General features: G+C 34.8%; 1 protein-coding gene across 1 annotated transcript in view; it reads left to right on the top strand.

Annotated features, from left to right (window-relative positions):
* Positions 1-2,736: 2,736 nt before the first annotated feature.
* Positions 2,737-24,674, top strand: part of LOC133336623 (uncharacterized) — a 37,424-nt gene continuing 15,486 nt past the window's right edge. Inside the window, exon 1 of the mRNA XM_061544904.1 lies at positions 2,737-2,810. Coding sequence (XP_061400888.1) covers positions 2,740-2,810 — 71 coding nt within the window. The 5' untranslated portion in view covers positions 2,737-2,739. The remainder of the gene's footprint in view (positions 2,811-24,674) is intronic.

Here is a 24,674-nt window from a genome sequence, read left to right as displayed (position 1 = left end):
ATGCTTGATCTGGTGCTGCTAACTACCATGTTTTTTGCTGCCGCGAAGTCAATTAACCTCATGCCGTTGTCGGATGTTTGCCTGATCAGGAGAGATCCAGGTGGCCTTGTGTATATCGAGATGCTTGATCTGGTGCTGCTAACTACCATGTTTTTTGCTGCCGCGAAGTCAATCAATCTCATGTCGTTGTCGGATGTTTCTTCATGAAGGCTGAATTTTCCGACGGTGGGACCAAAAATATTCTCCCTTCCGATTTTTGCATTAAAATCTCCTAGCAGAATTTTAATGTCATGGCCAGGGCAACGGTCATATGCTGTTTCTAGGCGCTCGTAAAATTTGTCTTTGGTTTGTTCATCTTTATCTTCGGTCGGAGCATGGGCGCAAATGAGACTGATGTTGAAGAACTTCGCTTTTATACGGATTATAGCAATTCGCTCATCTACTGGAGTGAATCTGGAGACAAGGTCGTTTATTCTCCTGTTAACCATAAATCCGCAGCCGAATTCATGTCTCGTTTCATGGCATCTAAAATACAGGGCGCGATCGTCTGATTTAATTACGTATGTCCCTTTCCATCGCATTTCCTGTAAGGCAATAATATCGGCCTTGTATTTCTTGAGTACATCCGCCAAAGCGAACACTGCACCTGTTCTGTACAACGTGCGCACATTCCAAAAGCAGATCGTGGTCCTTTATACGTTTGGGGGGGTCGTCAACATTAGGGGGGGGGGGGGGGGCGTTTTCGTTTTCTTTTTCTTAGCTTTTTCATAGTAGGTTGGATTTTCCGAGAGACAAGGTCTTTTATTCTCCTGTTAACCATAAATCCGCAGCCAAATTCATGTCTCGTTTCATGGCATCTAAAATACAGGGCGCAATCGTCTGATTTACTTACGCCTGTCCCTTTCCATCACATTTCCTGTAAGGCAATAATATCGGCTTTGTATTTCTTTAGTACATCCGCCAAAGCGAACACTGCGCCTGTTCTGTAGAACGTGCGCACATTCCAAGTGCAGATCGTGGTCCTTTTTCTGATCGCTCCAGAGGCCGCAATTATGGCCCAAACATCGTGATCCCCTTCCATGGAGAAGGGGATCAGGCCAAAGAATAAGCATGCCTGTTTTCATAAAGCTCGGTCAATATTTATTGGGTCAAATGGACCCTGACTTTTGTGTGAAAAATGACAAAATTTGTATTCTATAGCGTATATATTTACCCCTGAAGGACATAGACCCGAGAAGTTGATAGTATATCCAAGAGGAGTGGTTGACCTTTAAATTAAAACCAATTATATTGTTGTATGTGCTCGGATGTGGGAGTTACACCTAAATATTTACAGGTATCTCCGTATTCGTATATTATTTAGTAACCCATTATAACTCTATAGAGCGGAACTATAGTGCTGATCGCTTTGAAATGTTCCATGAGGTTCCAGTTATGGTCAAGGACAACGCATATAATTTTCGGTGATGATCAGATAATAATTTTGGAACGATGTGGACCGAAAACTTAATTTTTTGTGTTATTTTCGAGTCGATATATATACCACAAATGAAAGCCGAACATCACAACACAACCCACGGTGAAGGGAATCTGGACAATAGCTGTACTGAATACTCGTAATATTCGGAAAATATGTCAGTTTGAGGAAGAGTTGCTGTTTACCACTAATCGGAATATACATCCGCAGAAAATTTGAGTTCCGTGGTAGTTGTGTAGGGTATCGTATGGTCGCCCCCCTCCGACTATACTGCTCCGCTCACTGGTTTTTGTAGTATATTTGGGGGTCGTCTTGTGGTATTTAGTACCCACCACAACTCGAGATTACAAAAAAACTCATTTAATTTGACTGAAGATACTGCCTTACATAAAAATAAAAAAATCGAAAACTATTTGTCATAGAGTAGTAAAATCTACAAAAGTTAAACTTTTACAATGAACTTTAAAATATATAACAACAATAGAACTCCCTCCCTTCCGTATGGTTTCAACATTCCACAACACTCAGCTATTTGGCAAACCAAGGTCAGGCAAACGCTCTCATTGTTATTACTATTATTATTGTTTCTGTTTTTCTTTTTGTATTTTTAAAAAAGATTTATGATGATTACTAATTTATTCCTATTTTACAAAAAAAAAAAACAAAAATCCACATAAATTGCTATTGATTCCACGTTTATATTTCTCTATGCCTTCTCTTCTTCTCTTTACAGCCTCTAAAATAAATAAAAATCTTCACATTCTACGTCCAAATGCCAACTAACTGATGAAATTATCTCCAGCTAGATAAGAGGAACAACGATCAACAGCTAGCTATGACAGTGACTTGACAACGACGACGTGATACATGAGAACAACAAAATGATTTAACAAAAATATTAAAAAATTACTCCGCTGCTACAGAAATACTCGCAATTATTTCCAGGCATTATAATTAGTACCTCTATTTAACAAAAAAATACAGTTACAACAACAAAGTGAATAACCCAAAAAGTGAAACAAACAAAAACATATTAAAAAGTTCAGATACCTGTCGATGTAGTATCTGCTGTTCGGCTATGTGATACAAACAAAATTTACAATAATTAAAAGCTACAAATAGTGTTACCTAAATACATACATACATAGTTGTTATATGTACATACATAGATATATAATAAATAATTTATATAGAATATCTAAACAATTTTTATACAATATAGAAGCTATTAATTTAAATTATTACAAACATCCGCAACAACAATGACAGTTACCTATACCGGTGAGGTTGCCACATGCCGCGGATTTGGCTGTTTTCTCAAATTGCTACTCAGGTGAGTAAAATTTTTTGATAAATACTCCCGATAATTTTTTAAGACTGGGTCTTCAAATTATAAGATCCCGGTACCCTATCTATATAAAAACCCAATCTTCTTTCTAAAAAGGTCCTATATTCTTTCTACGGAAGACACAGGTCGAGGTGAGAGACCAGTACTCTTTTTGTATAAAAAAGTGTGCATATTTTATTTGGTTTTGAAAAAAAAAAAAATATTCCTTTAAAAACCCACACCTTTTGGGCTTTGGAAAAAATGATTCCTTTAAAAAACCACGCCTCTTGGGGTTTCCTGATTCCTTTAAAAAACCACGCCTCTTGGGGTTTCCTGATTCCTTTAAAAAACCACGCCTCTTGGGGTTTCCTGATTCCTTTAAAAAACCACGCCTCTTGGGGTTTCCTGATTCCTTTAAAAAACCACGCCTCTTGGGGTTTCCTGATTCCTTTAAAAAACCACGCCTCTTGGGGTTTCCTGATTCCTTTAAAAAACCACGCCTCTTGGGGTTTCCTGATTCCTTTAAAAAACCACGCCTCTTGGGGTTTCCTGATTCCTTTAAAAAACCACGCCTCTTGGGGTTTCCTGATTCCTTTAAAAAACCACGCCTCTTGGGGTTTCCTGATTCCTTTAAAAAACCACGCCTCTTGGGGTTTCCTGATTCCTTTAAAAAACCACGCCTCTTGGGGTTTCCTGATTCCTTTAAAAAACCACGCCTCTTGGGGTTTCCTGATTCCTTTAAAAACCCACGCCTCTTGGGGTTTCCTGATTCCTTTAAAAACCCACGCCTCTTGGGGTTTCCTGATTCCTTTAAAAAACCACGCCTCTTGGGGTTTCCTGATTCCTTTAAAAACCACGCCTCTTGGGGTTTCCTGATTCCTTTAAAAAACCACGCCTCTTGGGGTTTCCTGATTCCTTTAAAAAACCACGCCTCTTGGGCTTTGGAAAAAATTATTGCTTTAAAAAACCACGCCTCTTGGGCTTTGAAAAAAATTATTGCTTTAAAAAACCACGCCTCTTGGGCTTTGGAAAAAATTATTGCTTTAAAAAACCACGCCTCTTGGGCTTTGAAAAAAATTATTGCTTTTAAAAACCACGCCTCTTGGGGTTTGAAAAAACTTATTCCTTTAAAAAACCACGCCTCTGGGGTTTGGAAAAAATTATTGCTTTAAAAAACCACGCCTCTTGGGGTTTGAAAAAACTTATTCCTTTAAAATCCACGCCTCTTGGGGTTTGGAAAAACTTATTCCTTTAAAAAACCACGCCTCTTGGGGTTTGGAAAAAAATGATTCGTTTAAAGAACCACGCCTCTTGGAGTTTGGAAAAAATTATTCCTTAAAAAAATCACGCCTCTTGGGCTTTGGAAAAAAATATTCCTTTATAAAACCACGCCTCTGGGGGTTTGGAAAACTTATTCCTTTAAAAAACCACGCCTCTTGGGGGTGGGAAAACGTATTCCTTTAAAAAAGCAAGCCTCTTTGGCTTTGGAAAAAATATTCCTTTAAAATCTACGCGTCTTTGGCTTTGGAAAAAATATTCCTTTAAAAAACCACGACTCTTGGGCTTTGGAAAAAATTATTGCTTTAAAAAACCACGACTCTTGGGCTTTGGAAAAAATTATTGCTTTAAAAAACCACGCCTCTTGGGCTTTGGAAAAAATTATTGCTTTAAAAAACCACGCCACTTGGAATTTCAAAAAAATTATTGCTTTAAAAAACCACGCCTCTTGGAATTTCAAAAAAATTATTGCTTTAAAAAACCACGCCTCTTGGAATTTCAAAAAAATTATTGCTTTAAAAAACCACGCCTCTTGGAATTTCGAAAAACGATTCCTTTAAAAAACCACGCCTTTTGGAATTTCAAAAAAATTATTCCTTTAAAAAAACCACGCCTCTTGGAATTTCGAAAAAATGATTCCTTTAAAAAACCACGCCTATTGATGTTCGAAAAAATTATTCCTTTAAAAATCCACGCCTATTGATGTTCGAAAAAATGGTTCCTTTAGAAATCCACGAAAAAATATTTTTTTACTTATTGGTCATTTAAAAATACCCATTGAAATTCCATGTAAAAATAAAATGACGAATCAATTTTTCCTGCCAATAATAAACATTCCATTCTGATAAAAATTCCTTATTTGTCTGACATTTCTGGAAAAAAATGTAAAAAACAGATGAGTAGTATTTTGGAAGAATAGTAAAGATAAGGTATCTTAACCTTCAAAAATATGGACTAATAAAGAATGAGGTAATCTTAATTCGTTTTATTTCCAAAATTCTGGCCCTGTCAATCTTAGTCATATTTATTTATTTCAATAGTTTGAGACGTCAATCACCTAACCAGGTCATAACTGCGTTTTCTTTTTCCTTCGCGCTCCTGAGTTTTGTTTTTAGGCGTCTGAAAGTCTTTTTACGATTATTTTTCAATTCGACGGATTGATAAGCAGTTAGTTTTTCGATCGAAAATTTGACCAATAAAGTTTTATTTTTGAAACTAAAACAATTAACCGAAATATTTCAGGTGTTAACTTATCTTGCCAATGAATACAAATACCAATTTTTGGACAAATAAATGACAGTGATTGCGGACTCTAAAAATATGATACTCAAAAATATGAAATCATATCGGGCATCAAAACAATTGAAAATGTGAAACCCGTGGTCATGTTATCGCTGTTTTTTGTTATTTTTATTCAAATCAAAATGGCAATGCAATCGAAATTGTTAATGTCAAATTGCCCGCCAATAACTTTTGTACAACTTTTATGGTTATGCTATAGTGGGTGGGGAGCAGGGTGTGATATGGAAAATATAGCGTGAAACACGATCAATGCTGACGTAAACATTTTATTCCAAATAATTATTATTGCAATGAGTTTTTGTTAGAAATCAGATAAAATACAGTACGAACTTGATATGATAGATGACCAAGCCAAATACCCGTAGATATTTAAAGGAATATTTTTTTCGAACATCAATAGGCGTGGATTTTTAAAGGAATACATTTTTCGAACATCAATGGGCGTGGATTTTTAAAAGAATACATTTTTCGAACATCAATAGGCGTGGATTTTTAAAGAAATGCCTTTTTCGAATATCAATAGGCGTAGATTTTTAAAGGATTCATTTTTTCGAACATCAGTAGGCGTAGATTTTTAAAGGATTCATTTTTTCGAACATCAGTAGGCGTGGATTTTTAAAGGAATACATTTTTCGAACATCAATAGGCGTGGATTTTTAAAGGAATACATTTTTCGAACATCAATAGGCGTGGTTTTTTAAGGGAATACATTTTTCGAACATCAATAGGCGTGGATTTTTGAAGGAATACATTTTTCGAACATCAATAGGCGTGGATTTTTAAAGGAATACATTTTTTGAACATCAATAGGCGTGGATTTTTAAAGGAATACATTTTTCGAACATCAATAGGCGTGGATTTTTAAAGGAATACATTTTTCGAACATCAATAGGCGTGGATTTTTGAAGGAATACATTTTTCGAACATCAATAGGCGTGGATTTTTAAAGGAATACATTTTTCGAACATCAATAGGCGTGGATTTTTAAAGGAATACATTTTTCGAACATCAATAGGCGTGGATTTTTAAAGGAATACATTTTTCGAACATCAATAGGCGTGGATTTTTAAAGGAATACATTTTTCGAACATCAATAGGCGTGGATTTTTAAAGGAATACATTTTTCGAACATCAATAGGCGTGGATTTTTAAAGAAAAAAATTTTGTGGACATCAATAGGCGTGGTTGTTCTAAGGAATCATTTTTTCCAAAGCCCAAGAGGCGTGGTTGTTCAAAGGAATCATTTTTTCCAAAGCCCAAGAGGCGTAGATTTTTAAAGGAATATTTTTTCCAAACCCCAAGAGGCGTAGATTTTTAAAGGAATATATTTTCCAAAGCCCAAGAGGCGCAGATTATTAAAGAAATATTTTTTTTCAAAGCCCAAGAGGCGTGGATTTTTAAAGGAATATTTTTTCCAAATCCCAAGAGGCGTGGTTTTTTAAAGGTATAATTTTTTCCAAAGCCCAAGAGGCGTAGATTTTTAAAGGAATAATTTTTTCCAAAGCCCAAGAGGCGTAGATTTTTAAAGGAATATTTTTTTCCAAAGCCCAAGAGGCGTAGATTTTTAAAGGAATATTTTTTCCAAAGCCCAAGAGGCGTAGATTTTTAAAGGAATATTTTTTCCAAACCCCAAGAGGCGTAGATTTTTAAAGGAATATTTTTTCCAAACCCCAAGAGGCGTAGATTTTTAATGGAATATTTTTTCCAAACCCCAAGAGGCGTAGATTATTAAAGAAATATTTTTTTTCAAAGCCCAAGAGGCGTAGATTTTTAAAGGAATATTTTTTCCAAAGCCCAAGAGGCGTAGATTTTTAAAGGAATATTTTTTCCAAACCCCAAGAGGCGTAGATTTTTAAAGGAATATTTTTTCCAAACCCCAAGAGGCGTAGATTTTTAATGGAATATATTTTCCAAAGCCCAAGAGGCGCAGATTATTAAAGAAATATTTTTTTCAAAGCTCAAGAGGCGTGGATTTTTAAAGGAATATTTTTTCCAAATCCCAAGAGGCGTGGTTTTTTAAAGGTATAATTTTTTCCAAAGCCCAAGAGGCGTAGATTTTTAAAGGAATAATTTTTTCCAAAGCCCAAGAGGCGTAGATTTTTAAAGGAATATTTTTTTCCAAAGCCCAAGAGGCGTAGATTTTTAAAGGAATAATTTTTTCCAAAGCCCAAGAGGCGTAGATTTTTAAAGGAATATTTTTTTCCAAAGCCCAAGAGGCGTAGATTTTTAAAGGAATATTTTTTCCAAAGCCCAAGAGGCGTAGATTTTTAAAGGAATATTTTTTCCAAACCCCAAGAGGCGTAGATTTTTAAAGGAATATTTTTTCCAAACCCCAAGAGGCGTAGATTTTTAATGGAATATTTTTTCCAAACCCCAAGAGGCGTAGATTATTAAAGAAATATTTTTTTTCAAAGCCCAAGAGGCGTAGATTTTTAAAGGAATATTTTTTCCAAAGCCCAAGAGGCGTAGATTTTTAAAGGAATATTTTTTCCAAACCCCAAGAGGCGTAGATTTTTAAAGGAATATTTTTTCCAAACCCCAAGAGGCGTAGATTTTTAATGGAATATATTTTCCAAAGCCCAAGAGGCGCAGATTATTAAAGAAATATTTTTTTTCAAAGCCCAAGAGGCGTGGATTTTTAAAGGAATATTTTTTCCAAATCCCAAGAGGCGTGGTTTTTTAAAGGAATATTTTTTCCAAATCCCAAGAGGCGTGGTTTTTTAAAGGTATAATTTTTTCCAAAGCCCAAGAGGCGTAGATTTTTAAAGGAATATTTTTTTCCAAAGCCCAAGAGGCGTAGATTTTTAAAGGAATATTTTTTCCAAAGCCCAAGAGGCGTAGATTTTTAAAGGAATATTTTTTTCCAAAGCCCAAGAGGCGTAGATTTTTAAAGGAATATTTTTTTCCAAAGCCCAAGAGGCGTGGATTTTTAAAGGAATATTTTTTTCCAAAGCCCAAGAGGCGTGGATTTTTAAAGGAATATTTTTTTCCAAAGCCCAAGAGGCGTGGGGTTTTAAAGGAATATTTTTTTCCAAAGCCCAAGAGGCGTAGATTTTTAAAGGAATATTTTTTTCAAAGCCCAAGAGGCGTAGATTTTTAAAGGAATATTTTTTTCAAAGCCCAAATTTTTTCAAGAAATATTTTTTTTTTTGAAAGACCTGCAATATAACTGTAGAAGTGATTGATTGTAGAATTTTGTTACCCACCTTTTTCCTGAAATTACCTTTCGAACACTTGTTGCTTGCAATAGTTATAGACACACACCCTTTATTTGACTGACGTATTTGAAGAGTAAACAACATTTTAATTTTGTTGTAGTTGAATTTTTGAAATGTTTTGATATGAACCATATGCTACTGCGGTTCTCAGAAAAGTCGTTTTTCCTCACATTGAGTGAAATGGAAGGTTGGATAGAATTTAAACAATTTTTTTTTTTGCTCTGATAACTAAAATTCCAAACTTACACATGTACACATTACATGATTCGTGATAAGTTCTAAAATGCCAAGTATAATTAATTACATAATAATACTACATTTATTTTTATTTTTTTTTATTTAAAGTTCGTGTCATTTTTTAAAAAACCCCTCTTCGTGTTTAACTATTGGCATTGTATTTATTGTTTGTATGTTTGTGTGTTTGTAGCTGCGTTCGGAATTATTGATTTATTGACATGGTTTTACAGGGAATTTATGAAGTTTTTCGCACATCAGACAACACCCATATTTTTAAAAATTATGAGCAAATGTAAAGGATCGAATGACAGTGGGAAAATAAATTAAATTATTTTTATAGGAAAATAATAAGGGAAAGGGAAATAGGAAAGGGTTTTAGAAATCATTTAGTACTATTATGTGAAGGCTTACAAAATTTAATTATTTTGTGAAATAAGAATCAGAATATTTTAAAAATCGTTGAAATTGAATTTCCTTGTTAATCTCTTAATGAAATATTATCTCCTTCTCTTGTATACATCCCAATTTATCTTAAGAAACCAATATGACGTCATTGACATCTCAAAGAGTGTAGGGAAGAAACGTTGCTTTTGTTGTTGTGACTAAATGGTTGATTATTCTATATTTTTCTTCTGAAAAAGTATTTCTTTGTTTTTGATTGTAGCCATATATACTTGTAATATATATGTATATATATGTATGTCTTTGTCCATTGTTTGTTTTGTGGGACTATTTCTTGTTTGTGATGAATCATTAGATTCCTTATATGTACAAACGTGTATACGTTGGTCATGGTTAGTTTAAGCTTGGAAATTTGTGAAAAGGTTTATGGTTTGAGTATTTCTTTTAAAAAGTCGATACAAAAAAATAGTATATCATAAATATCTCCAGACACCCAGACAAATCTAGAACTTATTTATATTTACATAACATATTTGAGTAATATTTCAGGCGTGTAACACATTTTATCCAGTATTCTTTCCAAACATACCTTAAGGGAACCCCCCCATTCTCGGGGTCAAAAATTTTGTTGATATAATTCGAATCTACACTAATTAAAGAAAGTCCCTACAAATTTTCAAATGAAAATCTCAAGAACTCTTGAAGATATAGCCGATTTATTGTGTCAGCATCAAGTGACGGCTGAAGGGCTTCTCAAACTTTAAACGCGTTTTTCTCTAAACATTTTTTTGCGAATGGCGGGCACGATAACTCAAAAACTAATAATCCAATCGGTTCCAAATTTTGCAACGTTTCTCTGGGAATGTATAGCTATCGTATGAACTTTGAACTTTTTAACTTTAATTTTGGTAAAAAAATTTGCGATTTTCCAAAAATATTTTTTCAAAGGTCCGCCATTTTGTTAATATTAGAGCGAAGTCAATAATCCTAGTTCATACGAGAGCCAGACCGTTTGAATTTTCGGATTCTGATGTTCCAGTGAGGAGTTATCATGCCCGCCATCAAAAATAAGGACTTTTCTTTAATTACAAAAAACAACAACAAAAATTTTTTGTAAATTATTTTTCTTCTATTTTAAATCTTCAAATATATATGTGCAAAGTTACAAACCTTAACAAGCATTGGTATTGATTTACCAGCCCATTGAAAATCTTGAAAAATTAAAATCGAGAATGGTGGGGGGTTCCCTTAAATCGAGAGATACGCCTATATGGGGGCTATATCAAAACATGGACCCAGGGACTGCATATTTCATTTCAATATTTGCTTTGACATTAAAAATATGTAAGTAAAATTTTTACCGCCTATGTCAATTGGTTCGGCAGTTAATGAGTTTATACCCAATTTTTGGGTAAATACTCAAAATAGGTCGCCTTTGTTTGGGGGCTACCAGTAAAAGTGCTCCTACATACATGAATTTATGCATGGACATTTGATAGCCAAAGAGAACTCTCTGTGCCAAATTACAGCCAATTTGGTTGTAAAATGTGTCTAAGAGACAAAGAATGCCTTTATTCGAAAGATACGGTTATATGGGGGCTATATCAAAACATGGACTTAGGGACCCCATTTTGAATTTCTATATTTGCTTTGACATTAAAAACATGTAAGCAAAATTTTGGCCGCATATGTCAAGTGGTTCGGGTATTTACCCAAGTATTTACCCCCGTCTTTAAAGTATCGTAAAACTATCAAATCGATTTGATAACAAAAACCTGGAAATAGGGTGTGAGATTTTGTATTACCGATTCAATATAGGAAATACCCAAATAAATACCCACAAATCGGTATTTACCAAATTTACCGGGTATTTACCCACTGCCCATCTCTAGTATCAGCATCAAGCGACGTCAAGGGTGCTTCTGAAACTTTAAACACGTTTTTATACCCTTCACACTTCCACACTGTGGTAAAGGGTATTGTGCAGATGTTTGTAACAGGCAAAAGGAATCAAGATAGACCCATGGTTCCTTTTGAGAATATGCATAGAATCACTTTCTGAGTTAGTTTTTGCATGTCCGTCTGCCCATCCATTCATGTACAGGTCGCATTTATGATCCGACTTGGATGAAATTTTGCACAGGTCTTATTTGGCCCAAGAACGAACCCTATTGAAATTGGAAAAAAATGTTTCAGATTTAGATATAGCTCCCATATATAGTTGCGTCCGATTTTATGTAAATGGAGGACCAGAATGCCAATATTGAGAAAATATTTTGCATTGCATATTGAAGTTCAGGTTCAGATTTTAATATAGCTCCCACATATATTTTTATCCGATTTTATGCAAGTGGTGCAAATGAAAGAGTCTTTATCGGATCAATTTACACGAAATATTTCATAGCGTATTGGTTTGAAGTCGTTTCAGGTTGAGATATAGTTCCATATATATTTCATCTAATTGGTGTATCAATAACTAAGTTTTATCCGAATAGGACGGATTAGTGCACAACGTATCAAATGGATACATATTTTGCTCCATGTCATACAAATGATTGACATTCAATTTTTAACAAACTTCAGAATGGTATTGTATATGTCCGTGAAGATACATTTAAAATTTTACTAGCAAAGACACAAACCACCAAACTTTTTCGCTGGTTCACATAGGGTTAAGACAGAGAGAGTGAGAGAATGCGAAATTGCAGAACTAAATCGAGAGAGAGAGAGTGTGTGAGCGTAACTGAGAATGTGCCACAATTTGCAGACAGTGCTGCCAGTTAAATTTCATGAAAAATCGTCAATTTTTCAGAAAAAAATCGGCATAATCGGCATTTGTATTTTTAAAAATCGGCAAAAAATCGGCAGCATATAATTTATAAATAAATTCATATTTTTATTACATTCAATATTGTTTATTACATTAAAAAAAGATAACAAATTCAATTCTGTATAAAAAAATAACATAAAAGATTAATTTTTCTACAAAAAATGTAGATTTTTCTAAAATATAGTAATTATTATGTACACTAGTGAGATCTTTCAGATTTACGTATAACACAGTGTGGTATTAAGGTCATAAAAAAATTAGAAACTAGTACATATTTTTATTACAAATTTTTAGTATTTCATTATCAATTTTGATATTAACACTAGAACGCCGAAGGCAGTCATTTTGACCGCTTTCCAATTTCAAGTAAAAAAGCAACTGTGCATTTAATGACACTTTTTTTTTAAATTTGGTGACTTTTTGTATCTCACAGCATTACGTTTATTATAAAAAAATCACCAAATTTAAAATAAAAGTGTCATTAAATGCACAGTTGCTTTTGTACTTGAAATTGGAAAGCGGTCAAAATGACCGCCTTCGGCGTTCTAGTGTTAAAACAATTTGAATTATTTAGTTTGAGGTAATATTAAGAATAAAGAATCCCTTCCAATGAATCATTCTCAAGTGAGCTTCTAATTTTAGTTTTGTTAAAATTCGTTCCACATTTGCTGTGGAATGTGGAAGAACCATAATTCTTTGTACAAATTTAGACAAAACTGGAAAAGCTAAATTGGAGCCCCACGTTTAATTTCGGAAATTTTTTTCCGAAAAATTTTTAAATTATATTCTGCATTTTCAAAAATTTCTTCAAAACTTCTAACTAACTCCCTAAACTCGGAGTCTAAAGATTTGCCTTATTCGATGTAAAATGTAAACTAGACAGAGTACAATGCTGACAAAAAAATGCAGATATCTAAGCCATTGAAAACGGCTGCGGCGAGTCGCCGATAGTTATGATTTAAAGCTGCCAATTTTATATGTTTGTATGGTAACGCCGTATTAAATTAAAAAGTTAGACAATTTGTGTCGATTGTTGAAATATCGGCAATTCTGAGGCAAAAATCGGAAAATCGGCATTTTCCATTTTTAGAGTGAAAAATCGTCAAAATGCCGATAAATCGGCAAATATGGCAGCCCTGTTTGCAGAACAGAATTGTGCGCAGTATGTGAGCGTATGCGTATTTGACAATGCGTCACCAATTTGCAGAACTAAATTGCAGCCGGCCAAAAAAAAAAAAAAATACCCCATTGTACAAATTTGAAATTTTTTTGCATCCAAGTACACTTTTAGACCTTTCGTTTGAGACCCCCCTTAATCCCGAACCCTTCTTAATTTTTTTACAGTGGCCCATTTTATCGAAAATTTTCCTAAAGTCACCCTAAAAATTGTCAGAAAATCGGAAAAATTCCCACCTCCTAAACTCTTTTTGCCTATATGGTCCACATATTCTGAAAGTACACTCTTAGACCTTAGGTGACGCACTGTCAAATACGCATACGCTCACATACTGCGCACAATTCTGTCCTGCAAATTGTGGCAAATTCTCAGTTCGCTCACACTCTCTCTCTCTCTCGATTTAGTTCTGCAAATTTCGCATTCTCTCACTCTCTCTGTCTTAACCCTATGTGCACCAGCGAAAAAGTTTGGCGATTTGTGTCTTTGCTAGTTACATTTTAAATTTATCTTCACGGACATTTCAATTGTTTACAATTATGTTCACTGTGATATTCTGAATCTGGAACCTTGAAGTTTTACTACAATGGGTCCATTGTTATGTAAACAATAATAGAAAAAGAAAATAATCGACCATTTAACAGCAGTTGTCAAAATTCAGACAAACTATCCACTATATTTATTGTTAGGTTAGTTTAAATCATGACCCTGCGTACTCCCTCCCCTCCTCCTTTCCATCGCATCCATGCCCTCACATAATCTCAGTCGAACACCCTTATCAGCGATAACAACATTGAACGAACGCTGTTGCTTTTTTTAACTACACAGAACGCGTAGAAGTTTCCCCACCACCCGCATGATATGGCTAGAGTTGTGGGTATCAATGAATGTTGTCATCATCATCACAATCGCCATCGTTGTCGTCGTCATGTCGTCACAAGGGCTGTAAACAAAACTACCACAGTGTAGTTCAATTGTGTACAAAGCTATGGGTATGTGTTAAATAATTTTGAAAAAGAAACAAATTAGCGTGAGATTTGCTTGAACAATTATTGTTGTCGGATTTTTATACCCTTCACCACACTGTGGTACAGGGTATTATGGCTTTGTGCATATGTTTGTAACAGGCAAAAGGAAACGAGATAGACACATGGTTCCTTTTGAGAATATGCATAGAATCACTTTCTAAGTCGATTTATGCATGTCCGTCCGTCTGTCTGTCCATGTTAAATTGTAAACAAAGTACAGGTCGCATTTATGATCCCAATTGTATGAAATCGGATCAGATTTATATATAGCTCCCATATATATTTTCGTCCGATTTCATGTAAATGGTGTACAAAAGTCCCTATATAACTTCCGATTTGCACGAAAATTGGCATAACGTACTGACTTGAGTCCAGAATGATGTGTACAAAATTTCGTGAAAATCAGTTCCGATTTAGATATAGCTCCCATATATATGTTCGGCCGATTTAATGTTAATGGTGTACCAAAGTCCCTATATATATTTCGATTTTCACGAAATTTGGCATAGCGTACTGAATTGAGTCTAGAATGATGTGTATAAAATTTCTTGAAAATCGGTTAAGATTTAGATATAGCTCCCATATATATGTTCGACCGATTTAATGTAAATGGTGTACCAAAGTCCCTATATATCCTTCGATTTGCACGAAATGTGGCATAGCGTACTGAATAAACCCTAGACCGATGTGTGTATTAAGTTTCGTGAAAATCGGTTCAGATTTAAATATAGCTCCCATATATATTTGCCAGATTTAATTTTAATTTTGCACGAAATTTGACATACTGAATTGAGTCTAGAATGATGTGTTTAAAGTTTCCTGAAAACTGTCCTATTTTAAGACCCAAAGTTAGGCAGATTGCCACACATCCAGTTCGGATTGATTTTGCACAACGTACTTAAAATAGTTTAGCCAAGGGTGTGTCAAGTTTTGTTGAAATTCGTCTAAATTTAGATATAGCTCCCATATAGTTTCGTCCGATTTTAAGTAGGACCCAAAATATGTCCATTAAGAACCAAACGTGCATAAATTAGTCTAAATTAGTTTATGATCTAAGTCGATACACATTTAGATAAAGGTCACATATTTTAGTTCATCCAATTTCATGTTAATGGCCCTTCAGTTAGGATTCATCTTTTTAATACAGCCGTAGTGGTGAAGGGTATCATATAGTCGGCCCCGTCCGACTTTACTACTTTCCTTACTGTTTTTTTTTTTTTATTGGGTCCAACGGAATAGCGTCCCAATTCTGATACATAAAAGAGAACTCGTGACATTTATTGACACTCACCAATACACTCACAAAAACTTTATGACAATATGATTATGATATGAAATTAAATTCTAATTGTTGACATTGTTGAGAGTTGACAAATAATAAATCTAATATTTGAGTTAATAATCAGACAGTTCGACAGACAGACTGACGGACTGGGACAGTCTCGGAATGGCAAAAAACCAAATTAACACCCCCAAAGTAAGCAATGGCACCCATCTCCATGCTTCAAAACATATGTATGAATGGCCAACAAAAAATTCCATCTCTTTGTCTAAGACCTCTAAGTCCTCCTCCCTCTTCCTCTCCATTTCCCTGCGTGGATTTGTATCACAAATCCAAATATAATTATTGAGATTTGTTCGTCATGGCAAAAAAGCGGTTTATTATCATACTAGAGAGATATACTGACAAACAAACTGTTGGTGGTCTGATTGTCTACAAATTGCAAGGAAGGGTGGGAAAGAGGAGGGACGGACGATTTTTGATAGTGTCACCCCACCCCACACTCAACTTGATGTCAATTGACTGTAACCACCATCTGATGGCTCTGACATATCGAGTGCAATTTTTTTTTTTTCGTTGAATTTTTGGTCATCGACTGACTATCTGACTGCCTGATTGAGAGGGGAGGGAGTTGGGAGAATTTTTTTTTTCGCTGATAATGATACCCAATTAAAAATAAATTGCCACTTGAATATGTCAAAAAAATGATATTGATTTGGGCCACACACTCATATCCCGGGCCACACTCATTATGTGGGTTAATCTTCTTTGTGTAATTTATTGTATTTTATTTCATGTTGTTGTTGCGTTTTTTTATTTTATTTATATAAGAGAAGCGTATCACATTTTTATTGATGTTTTATGATGTAATAATACAAAATAATTATATTGATAACCTTGATCGTGTTCCGTTCAAATGTTGAGGAAGGAAGAAGAAGATAAGAGTGATTTATTTTGAAAATTAAATACTTTCGATTTTCTACTGTAATTATACTATAGAAGAAACATCAGGGTGGATCGAACCCTTTTTTAATTCTACCAGAGAATGTTTATACATATCAAACCATTTTCAAAATTTTGACAGAAATATATGTTTCGACATAGTTCCCACATATATTTATATCGTTCGCTGTTTTGTATTTCCAAGACCCTGGCCACATTTTCCAATATCTCCAAAACACGTAGATGTACTTAATGACGGTTGAAACGTATAGGGTACAGTAAAATCTTGATAATCCGGACCTCGCTAATCCGGATTGTTTTTCTCAACTAATTGTGTGTTCTTTACTAACAAAAAACTATTTATATGATCACTAAATTAATAAAAAAAAAACATTAACGAAAGTAGTAAAGTCGGACTGGGCCGACTATATGATACCCTTCACCACTTTCGGTATTTTCAACAGATGAATCCTAACAGACGTCGCTTTTTTAAAGGTCATTCTGCAACCGATACTAAATTTTTCATTTGATCAGATATATATATATATATATATAAATCTGAATCGATTTTCGCGAAACTTAACACTCATCATTCTATACCTAATTCATTACGCTATGCCAAATTTCGTGCAAATCGAAAGATATTAAGGGACTTTGGTGCACCATTTACATTAAATCGGAGGAAAATATATATGGGAGCTATATCTAAATCCAAATCGGATTATAAATGCGACCTGTACTTTGTTCACAAAAACACATGGACGGACAGACGGACATGCGTAAATCGACTCAGGAACTGATTCTATGCATATTCTCAAAATATGCACAAATTTGGTGAAATACATATATGCAAAGCTACAAGTCTTCAATTGTTTACAATTATGTTCACTGTGATATTTAGAATCTGGAACTTTGAAGATTTACAACAATAGGTCCATTGTTATGTAAACAATTATAGAAAAAGAAAATAATCGACCATTTAACAGCAGTTGTCAAAATTCAGACAAACTATCCACTATATTTATTGTTAGGTTAGTTTAAATCATGACCCTGCATACTTCTACCCTCCTCCTCTCCATCCATGCCCTCACATAATCTCAGTCAGACACACTTATCAGCGATAACAACATTGAACGAACGCTGTTGCTTTTTTTAACTACACAGAACGCGTAGAAGTTTCCCCACCACCCGCATGATATGGCTAGAGTTGTGGGTATCAATGAATGTTGTCATCATCATCACAATCGCCATCGTTGTCGTCGTCATGTCGTCACAAGGGCTGTAAACAAAACTACTACAGTGTAGTTCAATTGTGTACAAAGCTATGGATATGTGTTAAATAATTTTGAAAAAGAAACAAATTAGCGTGAGATTTGCTTGAACAATTACTGTTGTTGGATTTTTATACCCTTCACCACACTGTGGTACAGGGTATTATGCCTTTGTGCATATGTTTGTAACAGCCAAAAGGAAACGAGATAGACACATGGTTCCTTTTAAGAATATGCATAGAATCACGTTCTAAGTCTATTTATGCATGTCCGTCCGTCTGTCTGTCTGTATGTCTGTCCATGTTAAATTGTAAACAAAGTACAGGTCGCAGATCCGAATTGGATGAAATTTGGCACAGCTAGTCTATTTGGCCCAAGGACGAACCCTATTGAAATAAGATGTAGATATAGCTCCCATATATATATTCGTTCGATTTCATGTAAATGGTGTACAAAAGTCCCTATATAACTTCCGATTTGCACGAAAATTGGCATAACGTACTGACTTGAGTCCAGAATGATGTGTGCAAAATTTCGTGAAAATCAGTTCCGATTAAGATATAGCTCCCATATATATGTTCGGCCGATTTAATGTTAAAGGTGTACCAAAGTCCCTACATTATTCCGATTTGCACGAAATTTGTCATAGCGTACTGACTTAAGTCCAGAATGATGTGTACAAAATTTCGTGAAAATCAGTTCCGATTTAGATATAGCTCCCATATATATGTTCGGCCGATTTAATGTTAATGGTGTACAAAAGTCCCTGTATATATTTTGATTTGCACTAAATTTGGCATAGCGTACTGAATTGAGTCTAGAATCATGTGTATAAAATTTCTTGAAAATCGGTTCAGATTTAGATATAGCTCCCATATATATGTTCGGCCGATTTAATGTTAATGGTGTACCAAAGTCCCTATATATCCTTCGATTTGCACGAAAATTGGCAGAGCGTACTGAATTGAGTCTAGAATGATGTGTATAAAATTTCTTGAAAATCGGTTAAGATTTAGATATAGCTCCCATATATATGTTCGACCGATTTAATGTAAATGGTGTACCAAAGTCCCTGTATATATTTCGATTTTCACGAAATGTGGCATAGCGTACTGAATAAACCGTAGAACGATGTGTGTATTAAGTTTCGTGAAAATCGGTTCAGATTTAAATATAGCTCCCATATATATTTGCCAGATTTAATTTTAATTTTGCACGAAATTTGACATAGTATACTGCATTGAGTCTAGAATGATGTGTTTAAAGTTTCCTGAAAATTGCCCTATTTTAAGTCCTAAAGTTAGGCAGCTTGCCACACATCCAGTTCGGATTTATTTTGCACAACGTACTTAAAATAGTTTAGCCAAGGGTGTGTCAGGTTTTGTTGAAATTCGTCTAAATTTAGATATAGTTCCATATAGTTTCGTCCGATGTCCACTAAGAACCAAAATATGTCCATTAAGAACCAAACGTGCATAAATTAGTCTAAATTAGTTTATGATCTAAGTCGATACACATTTAGATAAAGGTCACATATTTTAGTTCATCCAATTTCATGTTAATGGCCCTTCAGTTAGGATTCATCTTTTTAATACAGCCGTAGTGGTGAAGGGTATCATATAGTCGGCCCCGTCCGACTTTACTACTTTCCTTACTGGTTTTTATTATGATATGGATTTTTATTGGGTCCAACGGAATAGCGTCCCAATTCTGCTACATAAAGGAGAACTCGTGACATTTATTGGCACTCAACCGCACACACACTCATACAAACTTTATGACAATATGATTATGATATGAAATTAAAATCTAATTGTTGACATTGTTGAGAGTTGACAAATAATAAATCTAATATTTGAGTTAATAATCAGACAATTCGACAGACTGACGGGCTGGGACAGTCTGGGAATGACAAAAAACCAAATTAACACCCCCAAAGTAAGCAATGGCACCCATCTCCATGCTTCAAAACATATGTATGAATAACCCAAAAAAGAATTCCACCTCTTTGTCTATCCTCTAAGTCCTGCTCCCCCCTTCCTCTCCATTTCCCTGCGTGTATCACAAATCCAAATATAATTATTGAGATTTGTTCGACATGGCAAAAAATGCGGTTTATTATCATACGAGAGAGATATACTGACAAAAAAAAGTTGGTGGTCTGATTGCTACAAATTGCAGGGAAGGGAGAAAGGAAGTAGGGGCGATATGGTTCTATCACTATTTATACATATGTTGTTTTCGATAGTGTCACCCCACACCACACTCAACTTGATGTCAATTGACTGTAACCACCATCTGATGGCTCTGACATATCGAGTGCAATTTTTTTTTTCGTTGAATTTTTGGTCATCGACTGACTATCTGACTGTCTGATTGAGAGGGGAGTTGGGAGTATTTTTTCGCTGATAATGATACCCAATTAAAAATAAATTGCCACTTGAATATGTCAAAAAAATGATATTGATTTGGGCCACACACTCATATCCCGGGGCCACACTCATTATGTGGGTTAATTTTCTTTGTGTAATTTATTGTATTTTAGTTCACGTTGTTGTTGCTGTTTTTTATTTTATTTATATAAGAGAAACGTATCATATTTTTTTATTGATATTTTATGATGAAATAATACAAAATAATTATATTGATAAGCTTGATCGTGGTTCCGTTCAAATGTTGAGGAAGGAAGAAGATAAGAGTGATTTATTTTGAAAATTAAATACTTTCGATTTTCTTCTGTAATTATAATTAACTGACACATCAGGGTGGATCGAAACATTTTTTTAATTCTTTCAGGGAATGTTTGTACATATCAAACCATTGTCAAAATTTTGACAGAAATATATGTTCCGATATAGTTCTCATATATATTTATATCGTTCCCTGTTTTGTATTTCGAAGACCCTGGCCACATTTTCCAATATCTCCAAAACATGTAGATGAACTTAATGACGGTTGAAACGTGTAGGGTACAGTAAAATCTTGATAATCCGGACCTCGCTAATCCGGATTGCTTTTCTCAACTCATTGTGTGTTCTTTGCTAACAAAAAACTATTTATATGATCACTAAATTAATAAAAAAAACATTAACGAAAGTAGTAAAGTCGGACTGGGCCGACTATATGATACCCTTCACCACTTTCGGTATTTTCAACAGATGAATCCTAACAGACGTCGCTTTTTTAAAGGTCATTCTGCAACCGATACTAAATTTTTCATTTGGTCAGATATATATATATATATATATATATAAATCTGAATCGATTTTCGCGAAACTTAACACTCATCATTCTATACCTAATTCATTACGCTATGCCAAATTTCGTGCAAATCGAAAGATATTAAGGGACTTTGGTGCACCATTTACATTAAATCGGAGGAAAATATATATGGGAGCTATATCTAAATCCAAATCGGATTATAAATGCGACCTGTACTTTGTTCACAAAAACACATGGACGGACAGACGGACATGCGTAAATCGACTCAGGAACTGATTCTATGCATATTCTCAAAATATGCACAAAGACATAATACCCTGTAACACAGTGTGGTGAAGGGTATAAAAAGGTTTTACTGTATATTAATATTTAAATCGGGATGTTTCAAACCCCCGTTAGATTCGCCGAAGACCCCAAATATAGTATATATTCTCGAATTAGCAATTTCCGCCTGTCTGCCTGTCTGTCTTCTGAAATCACTTCAGTGCTCGACTTATTTAAAAAAAGGGATTTGTAAATTTGTACCTGTACTTCGACTACTCTTCGACTCTTTGGTACTGAAAAAGGCCCCCATATAAAGCCATCTCCCTATAGACAAGCGTAAAAAACCTTCTAGTACATGTTTTGGCATAGTCTCATAGATCCCGTTCCATATTAGGCCCAACGTGATTTTAAATTCGAGGTTTCTACAGATAAAGGGAATTGTCAAAAAACAAGTAAAAAATTGTCCATCGGTATTGCCGACATATATATCTTCGAGGTCTTCGGAGTTATAAACAGCTTTTATTATTCGTTTTATATAAGGTTTATGTTTAATTAAAAATGTTTTGTATTTTATGTTGATAAAATATATAATATTGAAGCTTTTTGTAGGATGTACTAGGGGAGAGGGCAGACAGGTCCACCTTCGGACTTGATCAATGATTGGTAAAGATAACAGGTTTTGCAAAGCTTGGTTCAAATCGGACATTCCATTCGCCTGATATTGGATTTATAAATATTGAAAATGATGACCCTTTGTGGGGGAGGTACCAGAAGGAGTGGACCAATGGGTCCCATCTTCAAACGTTATCTATTTATGGTTAAGATAATAGGTTGTACAAGCTTGATTCAAATCAAACATTCCATTCGCTTGATATTGGATTCATAAATATGTCAAATTTTGACCATTTGTGTTAGAGGTACCAGAGGGATAGGACCAATGGGTCCCATCTTCCTGCTGTATCTAGGCTTAGTAAAGATAATAGGTTGTACAAAGTTTCGTTAAAACCGTTATTTTAGCACAATTTTAACCACTTTGTGGGGGAGGTACCAGAAGGAGTGGACCGATATTCCCCATCTGTAAAAATACTCCAAATTTTCTGAAACGGATTTGGTCCAAAGAAACATGGGGTCTACAACCAATATTTCGATGAGGCACATTTTCACCGTATCAAAGTGTATATACCCACATTAGCCTAAGGGCTGAGGGTATAAAAGTAAGGAAAGTTCAAAAGTCAGACGGGGCCGACTATACCCTTCACCACTTTGGGTACATATATACAAGAGGTGCTACAAGATAATGGAATTTCTGGGTTTATCCAAACTTTGCAAATCCTATTATTTTTCCAAAGCCACTTTAAATTCTAAGATGGGGTCTACAGGGCAACCTCATCTGGAACTTCTCCAAAGATGGTGAACTCTTTGAGAAAAACATATACTTTGTATAAAACGAATAATAGGTTGAGGGTATGCATCTGTCGACAACACCGACTGACACTTTTTTGCTTCTTCAATAATATTTTGTTTTACCAGATTTTTTTAATTCCTCTATTCTATAAAAAATCCCCTCAGTTCGTATGTTAAGACTTACGGTTCGTCAAAAGGGCTCCCTGCTTCCGTTCATCAAAGAAAGACTCCCAGTTTCGGCACATCTATAGAATATTCCCTGCTTCAACATGACTATAGTTCAAGACGCCCGGCTTGAAGTTATATATAAATACTCCATGCATCACCTCATCTATAGTGTATAGTCTCCCAATTCTATTGAACCTCACATCAATTTGTCTATAAAGACTCCCTGCTTCAGTTCGTCTATAGAGACTCCCTGCTTCAGTTCGTCTATAGAGACTCACTTCAGTTCGTCTATAGAGACTCACTTCAGTTCGTCTATAGAGACTCACTTCAGTTCGTCTATAGAGACTCACTTCAGTTCGTCTATAGAGACTCACTTCAGTTCGTCTATAGAGACTCACTTCAGTTCGTCTATAGAGACTCACTTCAGTTCGTCTATAGAGACTCACTTCAGTTCGTCTATAGAGACTCACTTCAGCTCGTCTATAGAGACTCACTTCAGCTCGTCTATAGAGACTCACTTCAGTTCGTCTATAGAGACTCACTTCAGTTCGTCTATAGAGACTCACTTCAGTTCGTCTATAGAGACTCACTACAGCTCGTCTATGGAAATCCCCTCCAGTATATTTATAAAGGATCCCTGCCTTTCAGCTCGCCTATAAAGGATTTCCTGCTTCAGTTCGTCTATAGAAGACTCCCTTCATATTGACTACAGACAACGACCGGCTTCAGATCGTCTATAGCAGACTCCCGGCTTCATCTCGTCTATAGAAGACTCCCTGCATTCAGCTCGTCTTAGAGAATCCTGCTCCAGTTCCTGCTTCTGTTCGTTGAAAGACTTTTGGAGTTAAGTCTTCTACAGAGTACTCCTCGCTTCAATTCGTCTATAGAAAACAATTTGCTTCAGCTCGTCTATAGTGAAAATTTTCACTTTATGATGTAACAGAATTTTCCTATTCTGTTACACCATAAAGGCTCTTTTCATCTCGTAAGAACTCCCTTAAGCTCATCGGCATTTAAGTCTTTATTCTCAGCATGATATTAATGACAACATAAGTGTAATAAATAACCCCAATACAATATCTAATTGAAATCGCCTCGTGTTTGTTGGGGCGGTCATTACTTTCAAACATTAATGTACCTATATATATATATATATATATGTGTAATTATATATGCATTTCATTTATACGTGTATGATTTTGCAATTAACACATCCGCATCTACATACATATACATATTGTATGAATATGTCAAATATTTAACGCAATTAGAACCTTTGATAAAGTGATCAGATCATCGCCGCAAAAAACATAAATTCAAAAAAATAACTACAAGTTTTTTACAAAAACAAAAAACAAGTGTTAATGACATCACCTGATGGCACTAATTTTTCAATTGTGCGAAAATACAATTGGGGTTAATCATCAATTTTTAGTGGAGTTAACTTTTCAATTTAAGAGAGGTTTTAGGGGAGATGTGTGACGTGAAGGAGATTAACCTAACCTCATTTCAAAAATAAACTATGTATTGTTTCCATAAATGTCGTCCATATTATACCAAATAATATACAAATTTCCATCCACTAACAAATCCTTACCCACATCCAACTACAATGTCAAGTTCTCCTACATTGTAGGTGATAATAGTAATAAAAAATAAGGAAAACTTTCAGTGCCAAAGGGACTACAAAGTTTTGCAAAAAAAACAAAAATTGCCCTTGAGACGAAAACATCTCTCACAGCACACACACACACACTTACATACATAGGGTAATTTAATTTAATAATAGCATTTTTTGTCCATAGATATGGTTGTTGATATCATCATCATCGTCATTTACATCATGTC

This window comes from Musca vetustissima, unplaced genomic scaffold (genome assembly GCF_032173495.1).
Source record: "Musca vetustissima isolate MV318-11 ecotype Yass unplaced genomic scaffold, APGP_CSIRO_Mvet_v1 utg31357, whole genome shotgun sequence".
NCBI lineage: Eukaryota > Metazoa > Arthropoda > Insecta > Diptera > Muscidae > Musca > Musca vetustissima.
Note: the sequence above shows the minus strand (reverse complement) of the source record. Positions and strands in the feature narration are given on the sequence as shown.